At 38.9% G+C, this 17,763-nt stretch overlaps 1 protein-coding gene across 1 annotated transcript in view; it reads right to left on the bottom strand.

Moving 5' to 3' along the window:
- The window catches only part of wdr11 (WD repeat domain 11), an 81,568-nt gene that overhangs the window by 29,668 nt on the left and 34,137 nt on the right, over window positions 1-17,763 (bottom strand). The window contains exons 11-15 of the mRNA XM_008297902.1: window positions 13,127-13,211; window positions 8,647-8,753; window positions 5,831-5,906; window positions 2,659-2,767; window positions 1,211-1,332 (exon numbers count right to left, since the gene is read on the bottom strand). Of these exons, the coding sequence (XP_008296124.1) occupies window positions 1,211-1,332; window positions 2,659-2,767; window positions 5,831-5,906; window positions 8,647-8,753; window positions 13,127-13,211 (499 nt within the window). The remainder of the gene's footprint in view (window positions 1-1,210; window positions 1,333-2,658; window positions 2,768-5,830; window positions 5,907-8,646; window positions 8,754-13,126; window positions 13,212-17,763) is intronic.

Here is a 17,763-nt window from a genome sequence, read left to right as displayed (position 1 = left end):
CTAAGGATACAGTGTTTGTCCACAGACCTAGCTGTGTGAATCGTGAAAAAAAACACAAAGTGACTCGCACAAAGCCACGTGACACTCTTCCATCCAACAAGCAACAATGGACATTTGCGCTTTCTGCGTGGAGTTTGCATGTTCTCCCCGTGCAGCGTGGGTTCTCTCCAGGTTCTCTGGCTTCCTCCCACAGTCCAAAAACATGTTGAGGTTAATTGGTGATTCGAAATTGTCCGTAAATGTGAATGTGAGTGTGCTTAGTGTAGCTCTGTGATAGACTGGCGACCTGTCCAGGGTGTCCCCTGCCTTTGCCCTGAGTCAGCTAGGATAGGCTCCAGCCCCCCGCGACCCTAGTGAGAATTAAGCAGTGTATAGACAATCGATGGATGGATGGATGGATGGTTTATGGATGGTAGTAGCAGCTACTCCTCTCGTCCTTGTTTTTGACGGGAAACATGGAGCTAGAAGCTGGTGTGGGCACCACCAGGCTTCTGTTCTGTGCTCATGGACACAGACCTATACTCCCATCCTTTGCCCTCCATGCAGCAACAGCAGCAGGTCACCGAGAACAGGGGCTACAGCTCCACCGGGGAAACAATAGCATCTTTAAGCTATGGCTCTTCTGGTCGGTAAAACCAATTTAAAAACTACCTCTCGCTAGTTTTTACAGCTTAGTGTTTTGGATACTACTTGTATCTACTCTCAGATGTACGTCACTTTGGATAAAGGCGTCTGCAAAATAAAGTTGTGGATACTGTCTTGCTTACATGTTGTTTATTTGAGGGCATTTTATATTATAACATTTATTTTTCTTCAGTTACTATGAAGAGACATCTACATCCATGCCTATACGCCTGGAAGCTTTCTCTTTTCTCAACTAGCAGAGTTGGTGGTGTCGTTGCCATGGCAATGCACATCCATGAATGTGGGTGATGAGGCTTCTGAAGGAGTACGGATGATGTTTGTTTGGCTGCTGACTTCAAATATCAGCAAACTATGTCAGGAATGGCTTACTCCACCTTTAACTGTTAAATTTAAAACGGAAGAATTAATATAGTAATTCTGCCTGTTTGTCTTAGTTTGTAATGCGTGACTTAAAAAATGCATGCAATCTCATACTGACAGGCTGAAGAATTTCAATTGTAAGTGTAATTCTAATAACCTCTATCCTGACAAAAGTGACGGAACTCTAAATCTTTATAACACTCACCTGATGACTGAGGATTCAACGCTACTCTGCTCTGCGTCTGACACTGTCTGACGAGCCATGGCCTCCCTCGCTGCCATCTGCTTCTTTTTTAGACTCTTCAGGTTGTGAGACGGGGACCACTCCTGTTAACACACACACACACACACGCACACACGCACACACACACACACACGCACGCACACGCGCGCACACACGCACACACACACAGGCTTGCCGTTTCAACGACAAACACACTTGCTAAGAAAGAACTATTTCAGTGCAAAAAGCAGCCACAGAAAGACAGAAGATGATTTGCATGTACAGAAGATGCTCATATGAATGAATCTATGACACACAGCACAGCTCCCCTCCAGCCTTCACATCTATGTTTTAGAGCACTGTAGCTGTAGTGTGGTTGACTCGAGGTTGTAATCAATATGGAAATGAGACAGCAATATGGGCCTGGTGGAGGCCAGCATGCATTATTAACGTTACTGGCGTTTTTATTCACACTGTGGAGGATTTTACAGCCCAACTATAAAGTTTGTCCAGCATAACTCTTCTTTTATGAGCATTTCTCTGGCCTAATGAAGCCACTGTTCTTTGCTGAGCTTGGGGAAATTTTCCGGACTAATCTTTCAAATGGCCCATACAAACACAAGGTGGGCAAGGGGTCAGAAAGTGTAAGAGACTATCATTACAGGACAGAGTCAACAATGGGTGTTTCGACACCAATGACAGTGTGTTCTCTTAAAGCTAGTGTGTAAACTGAATATAATTAGCTATCTAACTGTACATTTAAGGGCCCTATATTGTGCCCTTTTTCAGCAAATTAGTGAAAGTCTCCCATTTCCTGACAGTGTGTCTTTCAATTTTCTGCTCAAACCACTGGTTCATTCTATTGTCTGACTACAGAAACAAAAATACGGAAATTAGATTTTTTTTTTTAATTTGCTGCATCAAAATGTAGTATATATGCACAGAGAGCAGGAGAGAAGTAAACACTTGCAGAGTTTAAGCTGCACTGAAGCACGAAAGGCAACATCATCCCATCCAGTCCTTGTTTATTGGTTTCTAATCTTAGTCTTAAAGTTTCCATTATCTCTAAATGTCACTCACCTTTACAATTTCCACAGAGCTCCCTTCAAAACTAATGGTAATGTTTACTACAGCAGCCACCCAGCATGCTGACAAAAAAGGTTTTTTGAACAATTGCTGAAGTAAATGTCTTTATATCCCTTAACACTCCCTTTGTCACAACTACAAAACACAATAAAAATGGATTTTCCACGCATGGGACCTTTAAATAAGCACATCTGACCCCTGTTAGGAGTCACGTCATCTCTGATATATATCAGTTTTTACAGCATTTGTTGTATAGTTTTCTCTGTGTGTGTGTTAACCTAGCACATCAGAATGACAGTTTGCAACAGGAATACATTTTTGTTAGTATGTAAATTTGTTGGTACCAGTGCAGTAACAGTGGGGAAGTTCTTAGCCATCTCTCGGAGTAGAGTCCCAGTCCTGATGTCCCACAGCTCTAGGGGTTTGTCTCTGAACACGACCACCAGATATTGTCTGAGGAAGGAGAACACAAACATGCATATTCAGTCTCAAAACACACCAGTACATGGATTATTGTGCCACTGAATGCAAAAAGGGGTCTGCCCCCTGGTTAGCAATGTACCAGTGACAGAATAAATTCATTTTTATCTGGTCAGAAAGTTTTTTTGTGTTCAGAAGTTTTTAGTTCCATGAATGATTTTTTCTTCCCCACCAGAATCTAAATGCAACAAGGATTGATATTTTACAACGGTCCCTGTTTTGCATGTAACTCTCCATAATGTAGACCCCTTAGGTACACCACTGTTTACAGTGAAAAATAAATGAGCAGCACGGACAAGCACAATCGATCAGCTATTCACACTGGTGACCTTAAGTCTGTCGGCTGGAAACACCCAACAAACCAAGTAACAAATGCCTGTTCTCAAAAAGCTACTAAGCTACAGCTCAAGGGCTAAAAAAAAAAAAAACTAACCTTCAGCTGCTATAGAGGAGCGAAGCAGTATTCAACAGTGCAAAGAAACTGCAGCACTGTTCCTTGCGCTTCAGTGTATGAAAGCACGTTACCGTTTCTCTTTAGAACTACAACCCTTGGGCTCTGGTAATTATAAGATAATGATCTGTGGCCGCCTGGTTAGAGCAAAAAAAAATGATAATACAGATAAAAAGAGATGTGATGCACCGCCCAGTAATTGGATATTTTTTCCCACCTGCTTTGCACTTATGATATGGTGTGTAACACCTGAGCTGAATATCCTACATTATTTCTTAATCTTCAAAAACTACCTGCCATTTAAAGCAGCACGATACAACTTGTGTTTGACCACAGCCACTGTGGAAACAAGTGACGTTTATGGAATAATAGACCGCTTTAAACTACTAAAACTAAGCTGTGTTACACCGAGTTTAGAGGGACGAGAGTCTTAAATTCAGACGCAATAATGGCCGCTTGACTAATTACACAGCAATATTTACCAAAGGTTTTTATACTTTAGGTAACACTAGCCATCACAACTTAATTGTAAAAAGCTGTAGCACAAAAAATTAGCAACAATGCTTTTCATCGCGAATATATTAAACTTTTCATTTGTAATGAGTTATAGCTGTCCAAATTATAAATTATGTTTGGTAAAAAGGAAGGTTGAGATATCATGTACTGATCAGTTCAGACTGACTAAACTCATATTTTTAGTTTATTAATTCAAACTGTGTGGGGGGGTTGGAGCCTATCCCAGCTGACTCAGGGTGAGGACTAAGCGGTGTATAGATAATGGATGGATAATTCAAACTGCTATCTTGCATTGAGCTAAAATTGCCAATTATAGTGCTTTGCAAATCAGGTGATCCTAGTCATTTTGGAAATTATCCAATATCCACATTTTTTTGTTTGTTTGTTTTTGTTTTGTTTCAGGAAATTAAACCTCAAAGCATTTAGTTTATAACTATCAATTTGGTTATGGCTTTACAAAAATATTTACTAGTCATTGTAAATAAAAGATAACATTTGAAAAACCCTACTGAACAAGAATGCAAGAGGTTCATGTAGATTATTGGTATATTGAGGGAAGTTATTCTTTGAAAGTATCTTCTTCTCATTTAACTCTTGATGACAGTCTCTTTTTTGATTATATCATCTTGCAGTTGGTGATTGTTTGAGGTGCTACATAACACCATACCGTATGAATTACTTGCAATTCAGAAGAGATTTTTAAAATGATCTCATATTCATTTGAGATTTATCTGCACTTATTTTTGTAAGATATTCTTTGCTAATGTTTAAGTACATGAATTGCTCACAAGATCATCCAGCTACATTTCAAATTTTGTTTATTTTATCTTCAGACATTCATTCATTTTACCTCATGATTTCAATTCACCTTATTGTCATGCTTCATTACATTCATGTTTGATTACATTTAAAGATCATCAGCTATGGAATTTATTGACTATGGCACTGATGTTATCTCCATTGTCAGTTTTTAGGTTACAATTAAAAAGATTTCTTGTTTCACCTTCAGCTTCCGAGTGTGATGCTTCTGTTAGCAGTATGCATTATCTTTTCTTGGTTTGTTTATTCTGTTTATTCATAGATTTTTTTTTGTAGTATTTTTTTATAGTCTGTTGTTTTACTTGTTTTAGTTTCAATAAGCAATGAAAAGGGGAAACCTCCAATGAGGGTAAATGCTATTTATGGGCACTATAGAATAAAATTGTACAGCATTTGTGCAAAATGGTCACTACAAGTGCTATGTAAGCGGTATCTCACTTATCTTCCCTTGTTAAGCAGCTTTTTATCATCATATACAATAGTTTCATGGCCATTGCTTGTGTATTATTCTGTGTATTCACTGCCCACGGAGCAGCCTACTTTTTTTCCTAGAGAAGGCTTGTTGCCATTAGCGATACGGGTCAACCACAAGTGTTCGTATTCACCTAATGCAGACAGAATACTCTGAGATGTCACCTTCCAGCATAATGCATTATCTACCTAACCTTTTTCTTAATGCATACACAAGGTGCCCTTGAAAGGAAAGCAGAATTTACTGTCAAATGCACTGAGAACCACCGAGTAAACAACAGACAGCTGCCATCCAATGACCTTCTTTATATTTTCGCTTGTCAAAAAATGTGTGATGACTGTGAATTCATGCTCTTTTGTTTACTTGAAAACCACAGTTCCATTAAAAAGATGCAGCAATGATAACCATTTCAACAAAACAGAGAAGGTCCAAAACACTGCATAGCATGAACACATGAGGGTTTTTGGGGACAATAAATAATAAACTAATCTAAGCTTTTAAGCTCTTTTCACTCATTTCCACTACATTTTATCTGGGTATGACAACACATTAAGCACACTCCAACCTTAAAAATTACCAAATTAGGTGTTTATGGAAGGCTGAGAGAACCATTGCTGAGGTGGCTCCAGGTAGGCGAGGTGTAAATGTTGGTATAAATGCTATATATACAAATATATTGTCTTTGTTTAAGTGTGTGCATCTTAAGTAAAAACATTAACAACTGCATGGTGGTGGTGTTATTTAGTTTTGTTGGTACTGGGAAGCGCTGGCAACTTACTTGAGATGAGACACTTTAATCATCTCAATGGGTGGCTCATCATTTCCTCGCTCGCCTCTGAATGCAAAGCATCTGCCTAGAAAACAAAACAGAGAGAGAGAGAGAGAGAGAAAGTTAGAGTGTGAGGGAGAGAAGGTGATGATGGAAAAAAGTTGAAGGTATCTTTCCTTAGACCTGTGAAAAGACTAATTCCTCTCATTTCACTTTAGTGCTATAGCGTCCTGGTTTCGTCGCAGTGGGCAGTAAAAACTGCCGACAACTTACTCTCACTACTTGCTCTAATCGCTGATTTTCCTTTACAAGTTTTCACCCACAAGAGTCAACATTATGCAGAGCATCAAGGTGGCTTCTTAAACAAAACAGGTATGCCCTTCAGGTGTATCGTAAATTTGCCTAAAGAAGTGCTGATCTGTTTTTGGGAAGGACACAAAGGAAGGTGGTCTGTTTAAAATGTACAAGTGATAGAGCTGCCTGTGGTGGTTTGGAGGAGTGGGGGTGACCTACACAGTTGTGTTGAGATGGCAGTTGGTGGGTACCAGAGGGGACAAAACGCTAATCATATGGTGGAGGGAAAACTTTGGAGACCTGTGGTGTACAAGAGGCGAATGAAATGCTGTTCACCATTTCTCTTTGGTTTCTTTACTCACACACAGCAGGAGGGGTCACATGTACTGATTACAGAGCATCAATTATGTTATGTAGCTCTGCAGATCATCAGCCTACAGCTTGTAATCAAATCAAGGTCCTAACCACAGTCCATGGTGCTACAAATACTGTACAGCAATTAAAAACACCAAAGGGTACAATTTCTTTTTCTCGCTAATGTGGCAACATTAGAACCTCAATGTTTTTGCTAAAAGTGGATGATTATTAGAGAGACATACTCAAGTGCTGAGCTGCAGCCACAGCCGCGCATGTATAAATAATGTGTAATTATCATCTGTAAACACAATAAATATTTATACTGTATGTGAGGCCATGCAAATTCAGTTCACTAACATATCTCAGCACAAACTTCCCCCCTCAGTGACTGCAGTGTACAAAATTATACATTTATAGATGAAGAACGAATACATTCAGAAACGCTGCATTGCCGCCGTAGCCAGGCATCACTACAATTGAGTAAGGCAAGCGAGGAAGATAATTTTCTATCCTAGAGTCTCAAATGTAATCAGAAAATGCTACAGCTGTAAAGGCCACAAAGTGCCTGGGTTAGTGGATTAGTTTTAAACCTGAAGTTCAACATTTTTAAGCCCAGAAAATGCTTTTGTGCTGTTCCATTTGATGACTTTTTTCACAAAAAATATTCTCACTTTGTAAAAAAAAGGAAATAAAAAATCCCCCACAAATTTTACATATATGTCTGCAGTCTTAGTGAATCTGGTCCAGAATGATCAGGTAAAGCAGCAATATAAAATCTGCATAATATAATAAATAATATAATTATTAATAATAATTAATAATATAATTTAAACATTTAACACTAAACATTTTATCATGTAAAATAGACCACAAAAAAATGCACCTTAAATATTTGGGCACAATCACCCTGAAAAAAAAATAAAAAATCTCTCTGTAAAAAGCCTCCTCATTACGTGCTTATTTAATCATACTACCTCTTTTTTGATTTCTCTGTAATTAACGTTGTACCTCGTAAATGAAATGAAAATCTTGGGGGCTGTTAAAACGTGGATTTTTTTGGTTTTGACAGCGCTTCGTGAGCTGTTCTCCCTTGCTTCCCTTCATCATCATGCTGCTAGGCTAGACTAAGCACGCCTAAGAGTTATTATATCTCACTATTGAACCCACAGATTAAATTAACATTGATCCTTTTCATGGTAAGACAGCAAAATGAAATGTATTTCCCAAAATACAGCATTCCAAACTGCACACATACATATAAATGCATCCGAGCTGTGAGCCGGTAAGGTCCATACACCCCGTCTGCACTAACAGCATCTACATTTGCAGTCAAGAGCAGTTCTGGGATCTCAGTCACTTGAACTCATTTGAACTCGTAAGAAGAAACAGAAAGTGTCTGTGTGTTGGATCGTGTGTGGCATTGTAACCAAATGTAATGCTGTGGACTGTTAACTTTGATAACACTGGGGCTTAAAAGAGAGTTTTAAAGCGACTCGCCATTGCCATTGTCCTAAAAGGGGGATAAAGGCTCTGTGATCGAATCACTAAACTGACTATATTTTTTTATTGTGGCTGTGCAAATTTTCTCAAGCCAAAAGCACTTAGGTTAAAACTTGAGAAGTTGATGCGTGTGACTAAAATAAAACAGATTAAAGAAGATATTAAGATTTATCATTACTTAACCATATTGAACATTTCATATGTTTGAATGCTAATACTGTACAAGAACATAAAATATATTATTTCCCCACTGAAACCTTTAATCATACTTTCCTGATCATTTGTTACTTCACTGTCAGGTTACTTAAATATCCAGCTCCCTTTGACATAGGAAAATGTAGCACTATATATTTCCACCCCCTGAAGGTGGAAATGCACAATGGTCTCTGCTGGTGCAGTAATTCTATGGAAAGGAAAGAAAGTCATAGATCTCGCTTTCAGGGCTAGACAGCCCTCGGTGGTACTCCAACATAAGAAGAGTCTCTTAGAGGACTATATAGACAAAGAAAGACAGATAAAAGGGTAAAGTCAGAGAGTGAAGGAGACTGAAGTGTCTATTTTCTTTACCGTTAAGAGTGCAGGAACCCAAAACAGAACAAAGGGCAATATAAAAGTTCTGGCTGGTAGTCTCAGGTACAGGTGATAATACGTGTGTCTGTGTGCGAGTCTCTCACCAGTAGGAAGGTCAACGTGCTGCAGTTCATTTCGCACCAGGCCCATGTTGTTGGGAGCAGAGGTGGCAAAAGACAGGAAACTGGTAAGGCTCACCCATTCAATCCCCCTGTGGAATAAACACACACACGATCGATTCTAATTTTAATAAATAATACTGTTAGCTAATGCATGCAGCATAGCGGTCAAATATTTATCCACTTCATCCTAGCAAGCAGTAAGGTAAATGGTACACCTACAACTTCTATAAAATCCATTAGGAACGTGTTAAAAAATATTCAAAGAAAAATCAAGCCAAAATGTGTGAGGTATGAATATTTTGGAGAAGCTGGCCCAGCTGAGGGAGCACAAACTCCACGATAATGAGATGGTAAATAGCCACATGATTAATTAGTCGATTTCCCCACTAAATGTAAATGAGATGCTAAGCAGCCTGGCTTCCTTTGGCATGGCTGTTCTGGGGCAAGGGCTGCTGGGCTCATTTCCATAAAGCACCTCCGCTCTCCCCACCTCTGAAAACACACAACGTTAAACTTAATTTTGTACGTCACAGCACTGGGGGGACAGCAATGGTCTACATGTGTTTATACCAGAAGAGGGAACATTTAATGGAGCTGTTTTCAAGACAAAACTCAAATCTGACAGCACTGCTTTGATTTGACTGTCTGGTGGAGTTTGTGATGATATGGTCATTTAAATACATGAGGGGATCAAATGTGCCAAAGCACTGTGCAATACTCAGCAACTAAAGTGTGTAAGTGCTGGCATGGGTTATACAGTGTAGGCAGTCTGGGAGCACAAGATATAGAGGGGCTGAGAGAGATGACAAGCGGATATAGAGATGAGCGCTGAATGTCACGGCTGTCGAGAAAACTCACACCACACCAGTAACCAGGCAGAAAAAGAACACATGGCTTAATCCCTCACTTAAATACACGCACAGGCATTTCAAGGAACTTCTGCTTGCATTTTGCAGCTCATTAAAGTTGGTTGAAGTTCTGCATTCGTGGACTCCAACTTCTCTCATTAAAGAAAGCCCAGCTCTGCTTGAAAGGATGGTGTTTGCTCCCAATCAATCTCTTAACAGCATTAATTGATTCAATCTTGTGCTTAATTAATCTTGGTAAAATAGTTTTGCTGCTCATTAGAGAATACTAACTAACGAAGCACAGCCTGCTCTTTGTTGATGTTTTGGCTGTTGCATTTTGGGACACTCAGATAGCAGTGTGGCATCCTGACTGTATCCTTTTTCAGCACGGCCCAAAGGCTGCAGTAGATAGAAGGCATGACGGCGCCCCAGTGTGTTGTGTTGTCATGTTGATGTGGATTCACTTTTGTGATGAGATTTTGATGACTTCTCTGGTGCTATGAAAAGACGTCACCATGATAGACAGCTCTCACTGGCAGTTCAAAGTAGTCATGGAGGCACCTGCGTATCTCTGTTTGGAAATTGTACATAAAACAGTTCTGGGGCATCTTTGCAGTCTTTTTGGTGAGTTAGGCTTGTGCTTTGAAGGATATTAGTAAGTTAAAGGCCCCTCTGGTGAAAATGAACTTCTGTTCGATGGCATATAACTAGCAAAATAAGCCGATATGGCTGAGCATTTCCACCTTGAAACTGCAGAGCTCCGAAGACATTCTGACAACACAGACAAATAAATATCTCAAATTGGTATAAATTTTACAGGAATGAATGGTGCTCTTGTACAAATATGCAGCGTGATATGTCACGTCGAGTGAGACCAACAGCAGTTCAACTAATGTGCAAGCAACACAAATATCTGAAAACTAGAATAAAGTAGACAAAATCCGGATAAACAAACTAGCATTTCAATGTCTTTTCTGAGCATTCATACAGCTAAGTAAGACTGCAGAGAATGTACTCTTTTGTTCCCCCTGGATTTCAAAGTCATTGCTGTGCTAACATTTCTAAAAAAATTCTTTTTATGATCCCAGAGCACAAAGATATTCGACTCACGATTACAGTCGTTGTTGCTAGCGGACACCAAGGACAACAATTGAAACAAATACTTAAAAATTAATAGCATAGCTAACTATGGAGCTTTCACACAAAAGGTTGTGACATTGAAGTATTCATACATCACAAAAGTGACGACTATTAAAAAGAACTTCTTTATTTAGTATTAAATAGAAATGTATAAGTTCAAGCTGCCTCACTAAAGAGCTCATCTTAAGAAGTGTCGGTTGTGAAATGCCATCACAACTGTTCAATAGTTTCTTGTTACTCCTGTTTTAAATCTTTATTTTCCTGATTAAAATGCTTGGTTATGAGCAGAAGGAAAAGGTTTCCTGTTGTAGAATACTGCTCTTCCCTGAAAGGACCCTTTGATGTGTGATTGACAGCCTAATTAATTAGCTACTCAGACCTGAGGGAATGGTGTGGTGTTCAGAGGTTAAGGGAACATTACACAAGAAGCCCGAACATTCTGGCTCGATTTTTGCGCTGAAAAATAGGTAATCAATCAATTGACCTTTTTCCCAGCTGACATTCTGATTTTAGCTGCAAAAACACAAGTGCTACTCATAATAATAATTATGACTATGTTCTGCTTAGGTCTTCTAGTGAGGCAGCATAAAGCATACTTATTACTGTTAATGCAACACTTACTGTTTCCAAGTGTTCCGTCAGCAACTTCAGGGAGATATGTAATATTACTGATGTAACATTCCATCTTTTTCTGTCCAATATAAATATATACACAAACACCCAGAGTGAAATCAAACCCTTGTAATGCCATTTATCAGCTTCTGTGTTGGACTGATTTTCATGGGCAAAGCTACTCATGTTTTTCAAGCACATATCAGTTCCTTCATTCAGTGTCCACACATGAGGAGACAAATTCAACATTCACTTACTTGTTGGAAAAAAACGTAACAAAGATGGCTCTGCAGCACTTTCATCAGCTTATTAAGAGTGTGCAATATTTTTAAATACAATCTGGCTAGACTACCTGGCTTTTTGTGCCACTTTCTTTACAATATTGGTAACCAGATCTTATTGGGCATTATCAGTTGCAGTTGTTTGATTTTAAATGCTATGTTGTTTGTTTGTTGTTGTTTGTGTTGCTGTGGTGCATGAAAAGTGCTATATAAATAAAATTTGATTTGATTTGATTTCACTGATGTATAATAGGAATGCTGCAATCATCTGGAGATTCAGACTGATGTCAAAAAAGGTGATTTGATCTAATTTGCTTTGTACCAGGGATGTTAATGAATAATCAGTAATTGCTGTTAATAAAGTAACCGATTCAAAATATATTAACCTATAAGGTAGAAGACGAAGGACATGCATGACAGACAATGTATTGTACATTAGCTGTAGTACCTGGTTGAGTCACCAGGTGGAGCCTCTCACTGCAGATTGCTTCTTTTTAGTACTGTAGTGACACAAGGAGGTGGTCAACTGGACTACAGATGATTCTGTGTTGGCAAGCAGAGAGCTTTGTGGAGGTTTAGCTATTAAGAGGCCACCATAACAAAGACTTCTGTGATGCTAAATGTCTTCCAGTTTGAGCTCATCTATTCATTATGAGCTGAAGTTTACTTGGAGAGAATTCATAAAACCCAATGGCACATGTACCCAGGCCACTTTTGTGGCTGATGTCACATACCCATTGTTTAAAATATCTATATCAGCATATGGAACAATATCCACTGTACTCCATTCATGCTATTGATTAATTTATTAATTGATAAGACTGTCAACTATTGTTTAATAATATGGTATAAAATTTGCATCCATACGTTGTACAGTGATGTCTATGGTATGCAAACTTTTTATATCTTATATCTTTAACTACTATCTCAATGGCTATTTGGATTCTGTCCATTTTGCTTTTGTGGCTGTCTATTTCATTTATTTATTTAGTTTTTACAATTAGTTTTGGGTTTTTTTTTTTCTTTTCGTCTTTATTTCATAGGACAGTGAAGAGAGTCAGGGAAACGTGAGGAGAAGAGTGGGGAAGGACATGCAGCAAATGAGCCGCTGGCTGGACTCGAATTGCAGCTGCTACATTGGGGACCGTAGCTCCTGTACATGGATCGCTGTCTTATCCAGTTGAGCTACCAGGGCGCCTGTCTATTTCATTTCTTTGAGGCAAAATTACCATACACATCTGAAGGTCTCTGATCTGACAAAATCCTCAATAAACAACCCCATAATGTAGATAGTGAATTATTTCTCTTTGACACACAAGAGCTGACATGGCACACTAATTAAGTGATTGCTAATTGCCTCTGCAAACTCTAATGAGCCTGAAAAACAATCAACAGAAAATCAATCCAACTCAAGCTGAATGACTGGCCGCTGGGGGTTATGTAATGTGTAGTTTTACAGATATTCCATCTAAAAAGTGCACATACTTGTTCATTTGAGGGGAGTAAACTGCTGACCTGAAAAAAAAAACAAAAAAAAACTTGTCTTGTACATAATTAACTACAGAGGAACAAAAATCTTACCTGACTTCACAAGAGTGAACACTGAGCTCCTTGTGGAGAAGACCACTGGTCAGGTTATAGACCAATACAGACCCATTGCTGGTGCCTGAGAGGAAGAGACAGAGACAAAGAGCAGTGCATAAGCAATATGAGACAGACTGACACAGGCAGAGGTCACAACCCATACAGTTATTCATCTTAGCAACATCTAGCCTCCAGCAAGATCAGAGAAATGATGTGTCAGTGTGACACCCCTGTGTGTTCCTTGTCGCTGCAGTAGGTGTGGATAGAGGAGACACATCAAACCCCGTGTCATTCAACTCACAGCCTGAGAACATTGCACAGTTTCATTTGCTGCTGGAAACAGTACAACAGCTCCAACCATCCCCAAACTCCACCTGATTAAATACTGCAGCTGACATTTGACACGTTCAGAAACAGGTTTGACAAGGTGATGTTTTTTTTCCACATTTATTTATACTGTAACAAATGTTTACGTATGCAGCAAAAGTTTCAAACTATGAAAAAGCTTCCATTAAAATGTACTTTTTAAGCATATTTGAGCATAGTTTTATATATATATATTAGCAATGTCCTGGTTGAAATTCTGAGTCAAAACAACTTCATACTAAGACACCTGACTGGAGAATCATTATGATTTTGCATCTTCTGGAGACTTAAAAAGGTTTTTTGTCTTCTACTTCAGGACATTAGAGTTTTTTGCTTAATGAGCTTAACATTTAATGTGAAATGGCATAATTTGGACCGAAATCTAATTCAAGTGTTTCGACAAATATGTAATAAACTTCCTTATTTGCACCTTTAGCTTTGAACCACAAAAAGGTGACATCCAATTTATTATAAGGAAATTTCCATTTAGATAATTAGAGGAGTTTTTCATGGTTGTATAAAATGCCACTGCCATGTTCTACATTAGTGGTAAAAAGAAGCAGTTGTAGAAAGCGCAACAATTAAGGTTATAACCTAAGCAAGGAAGCTGAAAGACATAGCAATTAAAATAATTACTCATTTTAGGAGCACAGTATTGCAGCAGGTGTGGAAGCAAATTAAAAGTCCATTTTTATGAGGGTTAGAAAGTGTTAAACAAGGTTTGGGAGATTTCTTTCTATTTTTGCAATGAGCACTGGCAGGTGCAGCAGCACATAAAAATAATTATCCAGAGCGTGATGAAACTGGACTAACATGTCCAGTCCCTCCAGAAAGGAATGATCTGGCTGCAGTGGGCCCTAATAAGTATCTTCTCCACAGCCAACATGTGTTTAATATAATCAAGAAAACCAGTAAGTTGTGTCCAAAGGTAACAAAAACTGCTCACCACTAAGGCTAAAAAATAAAACCATGCATCTTGTCTGTTAAATCTGTACCAAATGTTGTTGCAAAAATATAATATTGCTGTTTAACCTGGGGTTTTACATTGAACTTTTTTTTTTTGTTTTGACTGGTTGCCTGGTAAAGTCACTGTAAATACAACTCTGACAGAAGTTACTGCACCTGGCCAAGAAGTTTATTAGTGAGCAAATGTGCCCAGGCCAGCTATTCTGCCAAGTCCCACCCTCTAAGTCCCAGCAGGGGCAGCAGTTGCTCAGGTGATAAAGCGGGTTGTCCCCTGATCGCAAGGTTGCAGTTCGATCAGCAGTCTCTCCCTCCGCATGCCAAAGTGTCCTTAGGCAAGACACTGAACCCCAAGTTACCTCTGATGGCAGGCAGGCACCTTGCATGGCAGCTCTGTCGCCACTGGTGCATGGCTGTGTGTGCAAATGGATGAATGAGGAATCATTGTAAACCGCTTTGAGTACCACTTAGGTAAAAAGATGCTATATAAGTGTAGACCATTTACCATTTAAGCCAAGTTAAGCTAACTAGTGACTAGCTGTAGCCACATATTTACCATACAGACACGGGGGTGTACCAGTCTTTGTGTCTAACTCTTGTCAAGAAAACAGACAAGTGAACTTCCACTGACCATCCTATTACAATGGAATGTCCATCTGAAGAAACCTTGGGTTCTAGCAACTGTGTGGATGTTAGTTTGATGCAAAGCACCCACCCACTTAAACATTGTTGCATACCAAGCATAAATCTTCACAGCAACAGCACTTGTAAATGGCAGCAGCCTCCCCCAGCCAGATAATACACCCTGCCACGCTGCAGAAAGTGCTGAGGAACGGCTCAAGAAACACGAGAGCTGAAAGTAATGACTGAAAAAATAACCGAAATCCAATTAAATGTCCTATCAAACAATCATTGATGGATGCCCCACCCTACAACAAACAGGATGGAAAGGATCTGCTGCTCGTTCAGATGCATGAGGGGAACTACAGAATATAAGGCAGATGAATCTAATGTCATGGCTGAACAGTGTAAAATAAAAGCTGAAGTTCAATAACTTATTGAAGTTGTTGCACACCTATCGCTCAGTAATACTAGACCAGTATAAAATCTGCAACAGACGGATCAGGTTCTGTGCTTCAGCATGTTCAGTTCAAATAAAATGATGGATACTACATTAAAATGATTTAATCTGAATAGGTTTATGTCAATAACAAATTAACTGTGTATGAGTAATAGCCCTTTTAGGACCACCCCGAGTTCTGAGCAAGAAAGTAATTGGATACTTCAGAGTCATTTTAGATTCATGCACAAAATAGCCCACACATGACAATGAGGTGATTGAGAGTTAATGGTTGCCATACTGATTAAGGTTGAGTTGTCCGTCAATATGAGAAAAAAAAGGTGACCGTACAAGTTAACAAGATGACAATGAGGCTAAAGATTACATCTATTGGAGAAATAATAAAAACATCAGCAACATAATCAGGAAATCTGTGGCTTGAAGATTTCAGGCAGTCACAAAGTAATTAATATGATAATGTGTAACATCAAGTTTATCTATCCAGTTACACTGAAATCTCTAAATTTTGGGAACTGTGTGTTAAAAGTGTTACATCTCATACACAATACTGTCAACACTGTGATAAACCTACTCTTAATAAAGCTGAGGCTTGGCACTTCATCTTAGTATTCATTATTGTGTTTCAAATTGAAGCGCTTAAATGAAGAGACAGATGAACAAAACATGCGTAAATGTCTAAATATTCCATTTCAACAGATTTCCAATCTCACTTCCTTAATTAAATGACTAGTGAAATAATTTCTTTTAAGTCCTACTCTTGACGACAGGATTCTTTTTGCAACATCATGTGATGAATTGCAATTCACTTTGATACCAATCCAAACACCAAATGCAGTCAAAGATAGATCTGGACTATCCTCTGTTGAACCCAATTCAACAAATAAGTGTGAGGAGGCAGATGATAATGTGCATTGTAAACTGGAGCCTTTGAAAAGACTCTTTTGTGGACGGCAAACCAAACTGCTCTTCCTTGTGACAGACCACTGGAGCTTAGAATGAAAATCTATTAATCTGATAATTGTTTTGCTTTTTGAGGCGCATGCCTCAGCAGCTGCGTTCTATGAGTACATAGGTGTTTATTTCCTACATTTTTCAACTGGTGAATTGATATTTGGCTGTGTTAATACTTCACTGGGATCTCAATGTAGTTTCTTTTTCTAATCCAAACAATGCAGCAAAGAGTAACTGCCGGGCAAGCACAGATAAATAAATTAGGCATGCCACCATCAGATGGTTAGGAATTAGTGCTAGTCTGCTAATGTTTGTGTACATGTCGCTGAAAGGGAAGGCTTTGGGCTTCGTACCTATCTGTAATGGAGCTGTCAGGCCTCCTACAGATTACAGCGTTTAAAACAGGACACCAGACAGCAGTGATTCGGGGTAGCTGGCTGGCTACACGTCTGCAACCTTTTCTTAGAGGATTGAAACAAGAAAGACTGTCAGAGAGGAAAGTGAGAGACAGAAATAGAGAAAACAGACACGGGAAACCCTGCTTTTGTCTAACTAATGAAACTGTAGGTGGTAATTTCAATCCCTAGTGCTTTCACACCATCAGCAGAAGGCTCATCTCTTGCTTTATTTGCAAGTGGAAGGTGTAAAAATTCTGCTTTAGCAGTTTTTCTCACTGGTGTTGCATCACTCAGACACACATTAGGGAGAAACCTAATGCAGACTGGAACAGAGGCCAAGGAACTGAGCTGTATCTGCCAAGCACTCATGCATGGATCACTCTGGATTTAGTGATCAGGTGTATTCTCTGGCTCTCTGTAAACAGGAGAGGTGACATATGCCAACACCTGCCAGAACACCTGTCACAGGACCAACCTCGGTGTTATCACGAAAGGAGTGACAATTACAACTGTAAACCAGAAAAGCATTTATTTATGTAGAATGACAGTGAGGCCAAGTACCAGGTTTCAACACTTTAAATTCTATCCTATTAGCACTATGTATGCAATACTCTCTAATAAAAACAAATTGACAAAAAGCTACTTATACTACCCTAAAGATTAAATTTAAAGTAAACCAACTTCAACTTTTCAGTTACCTAGACATTGTCTCTAACTTTCAACAAAGACAATGTCTTCCATCTAAATTCCTAACGTAATTATCCAGTCTTTCAAATGTACTTTTCACAAGCCAATACACAGGAAGTGGAACAAAAGACACATTTCAATAATGCAGCTAGAGACTGTTTAACTACTCCACTGTGCAAGATGACTAT

The sequence above is a fragment of the Stegastes partitus genome, unplaced genomic scaffold, assembly GCF_000690725.1.
Source record: "Stegastes partitus isolate 25-593 unplaced genomic scaffold, Stegastes_partitus-1.0.2 Scaffold1, whole genome shotgun sequence".
Classification (NCBI taxonomy): domain Eukaryota; kingdom Metazoa; phylum Chordata; class Actinopteri; family Pomacentridae; genus Stegastes; species Stegastes partitus.
This window is presented reverse-complemented; position numbering and strand designations above follow the sequence as displayed.